At 42.8% G+C, this 9,492-nt stretch overlaps 1 protein-coding gene across 1 annotated transcript; it reads right to left on the bottom strand.

The window, feature by feature from the left end:
- Positions 1–7,238: 7,238 nt before the first annotated feature.
- On the bottom strand, positions 7,239–9,007 carry LOC120057533 (histamine H2 receptor-like). Its single transcript, XM_039006128.1, has 3 exons — positions 8,387–9,007; positions 7,688–8,178; positions 7,239–7,320 (listed from the first exon to the last, which is right to left on the bottom strand). The coding sequence occupies exons 1-3, from the start codon at positions 9,005–9,007 to the stop codon at positions 7,239–7,241; spliced, it is 1,194 nt and encodes a 397-aa protein (XP_038862056.1).
- Positions 9,008–9,492: the final 485 nt, after the last annotated feature.

Genomic DNA, 9,492 nt, shown 5'->3' with positions numbered 1-9,492 from the left:
GATGTTACACTCTACATTATGGATGTTACACCCTACATTATGGATGTTACACCCTACATTATGGATGTTACACCCTACGTTATGGATGTTACACCCTCCGTTATGGATGTTACACCCTACGTTATGGATGTTACACCGTACATTATGGATGTTACACCGTACATTATGGATGTTACACCCTCCATTAAGGAATGTTACACCCTCCGTTATGGATGTTTTACTCTACATTATGGATGTTACACCCTCCGTTATGGATGTTACACTCTCCGTTATGGATGTTACACCCTCCGTTATGGATGTTACACCCTCCGTTATGGATGTTACACCCTACATTATGGATGTTACACCCTCCGTTATGGATGTTACACCCTCCGTTATGGATGTTACACCCTACATTATGGATGTTACACTCTACATTATGGATGTTACACCCTACATTATGGATGTTACACCCTACATTATGGATGTTACACCCTACGTTATGGATGTTACACCCTCCGTTATGGATGTTACACCCTACGTTATGGATGTTACACCGTACATTATGGATGTTACACCGTACATTATGGATGTTACACCCTCCATTAAGGAATGTTACACCCTCCGTTATGGATGTTACACCCTCCGTTATGGATGTTTTACTCTACATTATGGATGTTACACCCTCCGTTATGGATGTTACACTCTCCGTTATGGATGTTACACCCTCCGTTATGGATGTTACACCCTCCGTTATGGATGTTACACCCTACATTATGGATGTTACACCCTCCATTAAGGAATGTTACACCCTCCGTTATGGATGTTACACCCTCCATTATGGATGTTACACTCTACATTATGGATGTTACACTCTACATTATGGATGTTACACCCTACATTATGGATGTTACACCCTACATTATGGATGTTACATCCTCCGTTATGGATGTTACTAACCTACATTATGGATGTTACACTCTACATTATGGATGTTACACCCTACATTATGGATGTTACATCCTCCGTTATGGATGTTACACCCTACATTATGGATGTTACACTCTACATTATGGATGTTACACCCTACATTATGGATGTTACACCCTACATTATGGATGTTACATCCTCCGTTATGGATGTTACTAACCTACATTATGGATGTTACACCCTACATTATGGATGTTACATCCTCCGTTATGGATGTTACACCCTCCGTTATGGATGTTACACCCTCCGTTATGGATGTTACATCCTCCGTTATGGATGTTACACCCTCCGTTATGGATGTTACACCCTCCGTTATGGATGTTACACCCTCCGTTATGGATGTTACACCCTACATTATGGATGTTACACCCTCCGTTATGGATGTTACACCCTCCGTTATGGATGTTACACCCTCCGTTATGGATGTTACACCCTCCGTTATGGATGTTACATCCTCCATTATGGATGTTACATCCTCCATTATGGATGTTACACCCTCGGTTATGGATGTTACACCCTCCGTTATGGATGTTACACCCTCCGTTATGGATGTTACACCCTCCGTTATGCATGTTACACCCTACATTATGGATGTTACACCCTACATTATGGATGTTACACTCTACATTATGGATGTTACACCCTACATTATGGATGTTACACCCTGCATTATGGATGTTACACCCTCCGTTATGGATGTTACACCCTACGTTATGGATGTTACACCCTACATTATGGATGTTACACCCTCCGTTATGGATGTTACACCCTCCGTTATGGATGTTACACCCTCCTTTATGGATGTTACACCCTCCATTAAGGAATGTTACACCCTCCATTATGGATGTTACACCCCCCCGTTATGGATGTTACACCCTACATTATGGATGTTACACCCTCCGTTATGGATGTTACACCCTCCGTTATGGATGTTACACCCTACGTTATGGATGTTACGGAGTCTGAAATGGACATTCAAATCTTAAAGATTTCTTGATAAAAATCTATCGTAACTCATTTGTTGTCATTTGTTGTCATTTGAAATGTTTTAAAATATCAGCAGAATGCATAGTACCTTGATTGCATAATTACAGGTAGCCTGAATAGTATAACAGGCCTGGCATCACACCTTAAATGTAACCTTTACCAGTTGAATGTAGACACAAGTATAACCATTTTATTTTCGTATTAACATTTTTCTGAAATATTTTTTACAAGTATGCAAATGAGACAGTATACCGCCACTCCAGGACTATTCACAGATAGCTGATCAACTCTTTCCATCTTTCTATCTAAAACAAACTGCCATGTATAATAAATGCATTTCAGCATCTAAGTTCCTTGCAGAAATAAAACAACACAGACCAGCATAGTGCTGGTTTTGCTGGTGACCAGTCTTTGTTATGTTTTGGACGCTTTGATGCTGGTGATGTTGGTATGCTGGTGACAGGCCAGCCAGCATAACCAGCTAGACCATGTTGGTCAGACCAACTTGACCAGTATTAGACCAGCACTGTCCAGCATGGACCAGCATAGACCAGTATGGACCAGCATAGACCAGCTTGACATTTCTGCTGGTCTATGCTCTTTTTTTCAGCAGGCTTAATCTTAGCTCGAACACATCAGTTTCAAGGTATCAACAATTGCTTCTATTAAAATCTGAAGAATTCTTCCCAGAAACAAGCACACAAAATGTGGTGAATGCACAAGCTTCTGAAGCTAAGATTTGATACATCAATATCCATAACATCCACAACTATTACGGATGTTACGCATATCATAACGCTGAAAAAGGATACTGACAATGAAAAGAGATTAAAACAATTTTAGACCATATAAAACCTTGATGAAAGTTGAAGTACGATGAATGTTTTACAAAAACCTTTCCTGAAAACCATTATGGAGTGTTACATTGCCTGTCCCAGTTACCCCCCTATCTTTACAAGGTTGTAGAACACACAAACAAAACCCAAGATGCTTCAGTTTGATCTGCATTGCTTCATTAACATCTCAACTTCAATAACTAACACTGGGAGACAGCTGTGAGTTGAAAAACAAGCTCTGTGAGCCCTTTCTAAAAGCAATGAAATATGAAAAGCCTTATTTGAGACTTGGCCTCGTACTCTGTAATGGTCAAAAGCCTGAGCTCCAACATATAGCCCTCCGTGCTTTCATTTGGAAATGACTAACTTTATTTGTTCATGCTCAGGTTGACTTTTCCACAGAATCACTCTTATGGACGCACGTGATAAATCACAGATCAGATCACATACTGTAGGTACGCATTTGCTTGGTAATGTGGTTGTACACAACTAGAGTTCAATTTGAAAGTGATCTCTGGGACAGGTTTCAATAAAACAAGTTATCCAATGTGTGTAACATCCTGATAGAATGTGTGCTGTCCTCAGTGAAAGTGACATCTGGCCATATACATAATGCAGTCTGTCAGTATATCTGTCACGTGTCCTGAGCAGCAACAGACCCAGGCCCAGCCCCAGGCCCCAGTCTTAGCTCAGGCCTAGCCCTTGCTGTCCCTCTCTACCCTGTACCATCTTCCCTTCTGCGCGTTATCAGGTAGTCTTAGACCAGTGACTGGATAGACTACAGACTGTTTACTGCCAGCAGTGGCAGAATTACCATTATGCAAAAAAGGCAATTGCCTGGGGCCTCACAACACCAGGGGGTCCTCCTAAGAAAAAAAAGGCAAGAAAAAAATCAACAACATTTCTCTGTTATCTTGCCTTCCTCTTCCACTCAAGGCTTATACTGGGCTGGGCCTCAAATTCTGAGAACTGATTCGGGCAGCGCGGGTTTCGTGCTTGTGTGCGTACCTTTACTACTGCTCTCTCTCAAAAGAAGCTGCAGCCAGCCACTGGCGGTGCCAGGATTCCAATATTGGCTGCGCCAGAGAAATGTGTGGCCATGATGAAATACATTTTTCTATCATTCGGGAGAATGATGATCCACAAGACCACGACAGACAGGCAGCGCATCTCAGTATCAGGAGAAGCCAATAATTCCAATGGCATCTGTTAATGCCAATACATCCTAACAAAATACACCATATGACTGCCCTGTTAATGTGCCTTGCTGGACCTTGTGAACTTTCGAAAGTAGACCCATAGGGCTAACTGATCCACATGTTTTCCTAATGAGGCATAGTCTAGATGCGGTTATTTTGGAATTAAACATGGACATATGAGTAAAGTTATTATCTGAGACATAGTGCCACCTGCTGGGGAAATGTGTCCTTCCTGTAAGGTCCATATCTATCCCCCTGCACATTCCTGCCACCAAAACGTCAAGATAGTAAACGTACTTACAGGTTATGTAGCGTATGTTTCTTCATTTGTAACATTGTGTGGTGTTTTCAGAGGTAGTATCCAAGAGTGGTGGGGGGGGGGGAAATAGTTTTCCCGGGGACCAGAGTTTTTCCTGATCTGGTAGGCTAACGTAACCAGGTAAAACTCCAGACCCTAGTTGTAGGGTATGACAGTAATAAATCAGCTTTATTTTTTTCTAATCAGGTCATATGGTTTAAAAAAACAACTGTGATTGGACAATAGCATTTACAGGGCTGAGATGGTTGTATGCAGGGTTGCATCGTGTAGGCCTTTGGATCTGTAATTAAAAAGATACTCATACAGCATGTCATCACTATTGTGTTGATTGATTCATTCCAGTCAATAATTCTGGATTAAAAAGGTCTTGGTAGCCAAGCCACCCGAAGTGTGAATATAAACCCCATTTGATCACATTCACATTTTCTCAGAACAAAAATAAATGGGCCTATAACTTAGTCCATAAAAACATGACGTTACGTTACCCCTGGCCCAGATGGGATCAGAGTAAACAGGCTAGGCTACCTGCAGCTGTCGTTGTCATAAGTAGGCTACAGACTGAAGCACAGATTAGGCCTAATTGTGCATGAGTTGACAATTTGTTGTCGCGCCAAGATCAAGTTAGTCATGTGTTTGTCTAAATCAAAATAAGGAATGCTGTAACAGACAAGGCCTACCATCACTTGTTGTTAACAGGTAGCCTAGCGGTTAAGTGTTGGGCTAGTAACCTATTGAAATCATAGAAAGAGCATGTTGTGTCTCAAACCGATGACAGGCACAACACAAAAACATCAGATGATGTAAAAGAGGGTCTAAGCTGAAATATGAAAAAAATCGGAGTTTACGAGTTTTTAGATAATTGACGTTTAATGTAAAAAAAGGCAATTTGTATATACATTTTTTTAAACTAAATTATAAAATTGACAGTTTTTAAATTATATCAATCTAAACCATTTATCTTTTCCACTGAAGAAGACATGGATGTCTCATGGCATGGTGGGGTATGCAAAATAGATCAACTTTGAGCACCTTTATCTCTTGAATGTTTTGGCATTCAGGTCCAAAAAGTCACTTTCTGACCACTTCCACACAGAAAGGTTTCGTTCAAATCAAAAGAGGTGCTGTCAAAAAGTGAATTTAAATGGATTTACCAATGGATGTGACAAATATTTTTTTGTTTTGTTTGTTTCACGTTTTCCAGCTTGGTGCTAACAAGTAATGAATTATCAGGGTACACCCCTCTGCTATTTGTTCAGTGCTATTTCCTTGCTTCTGTGGTTATAAGACAGAACTGGTACGACTTGTTGTGATGCATTCCCTTGACCCAAGACTAAAATAATAATCCCTGTTGGTATATCATAAAACAGTGTTGCAAAATGCAGGCTTATCAGGCAACATCTCCTCGCAACTTTGTCATAAGCAGAAATATGCAAATGATGTCAGAGAAATGTAAAATTAGGAATCTGATTATTGGATATGAATATCTGGTGCGTTTAATCTCAGATGTGTCAGGATGTCCCTAACTCAGAGAGTGGGCCTGGAGAGAAGCGTGGAGCTGAGGAGTCTCCTTGGAGCTCAGACAACTTCTCCCTGGAGGTCATCAGCTGTCTTGACCTTCAGTAATCCCAATGGTAGTTCACTACTACTACAGATTAAAAAAAACACATAACAAGAAGAAACAATATCCTCACATAAAGGTATAATGTCAAAAACTGTTGTGTATGATATTGAGGATATGATTGCTGTCTGTCTTCAGATATGAAGTGGTTCGTCACTGAGAGCAAGAGCAACTGTCACGCCCTGTTTATCGTTGTCTCTGATTGGGGATCATATTTAGGCAGCCATTTCCCCTTTGTGTTTCGTGGGATCTTGTCTACAGATAGTTGCCAGTGTGCACACCAGTAGTGGTTCGTTTGTGCTTTTGTTTGGTGCGTTTCTGTTTATTAAAAGATGTGGAACTCTAAGCACGCTGGGCCTTGGGCCAATCATTACGACGAACGTGACAGCAACAAGAGTTTCCAGAAGAAGGGTTTGATTGGCTGGGTGCTGGAGAGGGTTCAGTGTGTGAGAGTGGAGAATTGGTTGTTGTTTCTCCAGATTTGAATTACAGTACAGGTACTGAAAGTGCTTAGTGGAAATAAATAGTCAGGTTATGTTTAAATTCCATTTTCAGATTGGAATTTTATTTCTTGCTTTGCAGTTCAACAATAACCAGGACATATTAGGTCATTATAATTGGTCATATGTACATGTATAATACATTATAGATAAACATATGTCTGTAACAATGATTTGTACAAACAGATACTGATACAATTGATTTTGTCACCTCTTCTTGTAAGGGGGAGTGTGATGACACATTTGGTCACTAGAGGGCAGGGACATGTCATTTATAGAAGTCATTGCAGACAAAGTACATAGTTTGCAAGTGTCTGAGTGTGAATGAGAGTATTTTATTGTGCGGGTACTTTTTGAAAAATGTCATTCACTTATATCATGAACTATTGTATGTACAATATGAGGTCACATGGTCAGACAAACAAAGTCTACAAATCCAGTGGACAAATTACACTACATTCTGATAAACAGCCAACAGTAATGTCTCATGGTGTGAATGTCAAATGCCAGATAATAGCAGCACAGGTGAGTGTATCTTGGCAGCACATGTGAATGTGGGGGTTGATGTGAGCTAATAATTGTCAAACAGTAGGTCAGTTATTTCTACTGGGTCACAGATTGGGCTGTCGGCTGTGGCAGGAAACAGTTATGTTAATCTGAGGACCACAGGAAGATGTCACGACACCAAAAGGTTTAGAAACCACTGACGTGAGGGAACCTATGCCCAGTGGAACTACATCAACTGGCTGTTGATGCAGGGGTACATTATTTAAAGGTGGACAGGTATGCCATATGGAGCTGGGATGCCTGTCATCCAGATGTCCTTGTGTCCCCTCCGCCAACCTCCTGGAAGCCATCCAACATACTGTACCTCTGACGGGACATTCTGTACCTTTTAGGGATGAAGACACATATACATACATTCAAGTAAATCCAGCCAGGTTAGTCACTAATTCACCACCAGTGGGTCTGCAACAGAGAGGATCACCAAAACATTTAACTGCCTATGTCTCCATCAGTTAGCTGGGAAATGATCAGCACGGACACAGCTATTTAGACAGTTAATATTGACTCGGCTATGTTCTCTTTATCTTCTTGGTATGGGTTTGTTCTCCTTTGTTTTATAAGCTGCTGGTAGATAACGTATCAGCCATTTTATATCATACTGTACTAGCTACTGCACAACTGTCTCTCATTCACCTTTATAAAGTGTCCTGTATGTGTTACCTAGTCCCTATCCAGTGTGTACTGTATTTTACCAGGTCTGGTCAGCAATGTTGCTGCCATTGGTCTTCTGAGGGGTGAGGCTCTTTCCCTCTGGCTGATTGTCTTTAGGGAGGGTGTCTGTGTGGCCATTGGTCAGATGAGTGTCTCTGTGTTCGCTAGAGAGGGGCACTTGTTTCTGCAAGGACACGCGGATAGTTGTGGACATGTGTCTCCACCGCAGCCCCCTGCAGCACAGCAGCTCCCCATAGGCCCTGCGGAAGTCCCTATTCAAGGCTGGGTACAGGATGGGGTTGACAGCGGAGTTAAAGTAGCCCAGCCACAGCACCACAGAGTGGGCAGTAGTAGGGGGGTTAGTCTCTGCCCCGATGCCCATGCAGGTAAAGAAGGTGTAATAGGGGAACCAGCAGATAATGAAGGCCCCCAGAACTGCTGCTAGAGTCACTGTGGCCTTGTGTTCCCGCGCTGTGGCCGCCGCTGATGCTGTGGGGGCGAATGAGGGTGTGGCAGCTCGGATACACCGTACCTGAATGGATGGATAGACAGGTTAAAGAGGAAGAGGGTCAGCAGATGGATGACTGGAAGGATGACATTAATAAATGGATGGAACTATAATAGCTACTACTAATTATTCCAGTACTACTATTGCTGCTCCAGCCATAATTACTATTATCACTACTATCACTGGTAATGATACTACCACACAACAAATAAATATAAGGAATAAAATGAACCTGTTTGCGTGCTATCTGAAAGATGCAGTAGTACATCCCGCACATGACCAGTAGTGGGAGGTAGAAGGTGCCAAAGGCATCTAGGAGCACGTAGTTGTTATGCCACTCAAAGCGGCAGGTGCGTCCCTCCTCCACCTCGTCCCAAATGCCCCAGTCCAGGTTCTGCACCCTGAAGTCAGCCGTGTTCCAGCCCAGGTGGATGGGGAGGAAGGACATGGCCATGGAAGTGACCCAGATGGTGGTGATGGCCAGGGCTACTCGGGGAGAGGTGACCCTGCGGGGATAGCAGAGTGGGGCTGAGATGGCCAGGTAACGGTCCACACTGATGACCAGCAGAGTCAGGATGGAGGCCGTACAAAACATCGCATCCAGAGACACATAGATGTTACATAGGGTGCCCCCCAGGGGCCAGTGTCCACTCCGCAGCTCCAGGGAGGCAGAGAAGGGCAGCACCAGCAGGCCCAGCAACAGATCCGTTACAGCTAGCGACACAACAAAGCAGTTAGCAGTGCGGTGCAGGCGGCGGCTGAGCCCCACGGCCAAACACACCAGCACGTTCCCGCCGATGGTCACCACGATGAAGGACACCAGAAACAGCCAACGGAGTGCCGTGGAGATCATGGTGTCCCTCCCCCTGCACTAGGTCACAAGGTCCAGCCCTGCCTCCACATCAGACCTAAAGCTTCTGTCAGCTTATCTGCTCCTGCAGGCAGGACTACAGACAGGACTACTGCACAGAATCCAGCCCTCTGCTTAACAAGCTTGTTGAGGACTTGGTATAATGACAGGGTCCTGTCAATTCAGCTGTCAGTATCCATCAGATTAATGAGGGCTTCACACTGTAGGGGGATGCTGTATTGCAGCCATCTCTTTTTTCATCATTTCACAGAAGATGTCCTCTTTGAAGCTGCCCTGGTGTACAAAAAACAAAACAATGGCCATTGGGCTATGTTAATTTCAACATGATAGTGCATTAGTAGACTGATGTTAAGTGGTACGAGGTTAAGGCTGTGTTGGATAACATAACAGCCTTTGCATTGACCCATGAGAAAATTATCATTATGCAAATATATAATATATATATATTTTTATGTATGAAAATTCAC

This window comes from Salvelinus namaycush, chromosome 12 (genome assembly GCF_016432855.1).
Source record: "Salvelinus namaycush isolate Seneca chromosome 12, SaNama_1.0, whole genome shotgun sequence".
Lineage (NCBI taxonomy): Eukaryota > Metazoa > Chordata > Actinopteri > Salmoniformes > Salmonidae > Salvelinus > Salvelinus namaycush.
This window is presented reverse-complemented; position numbering and strand designations above follow the sequence as displayed.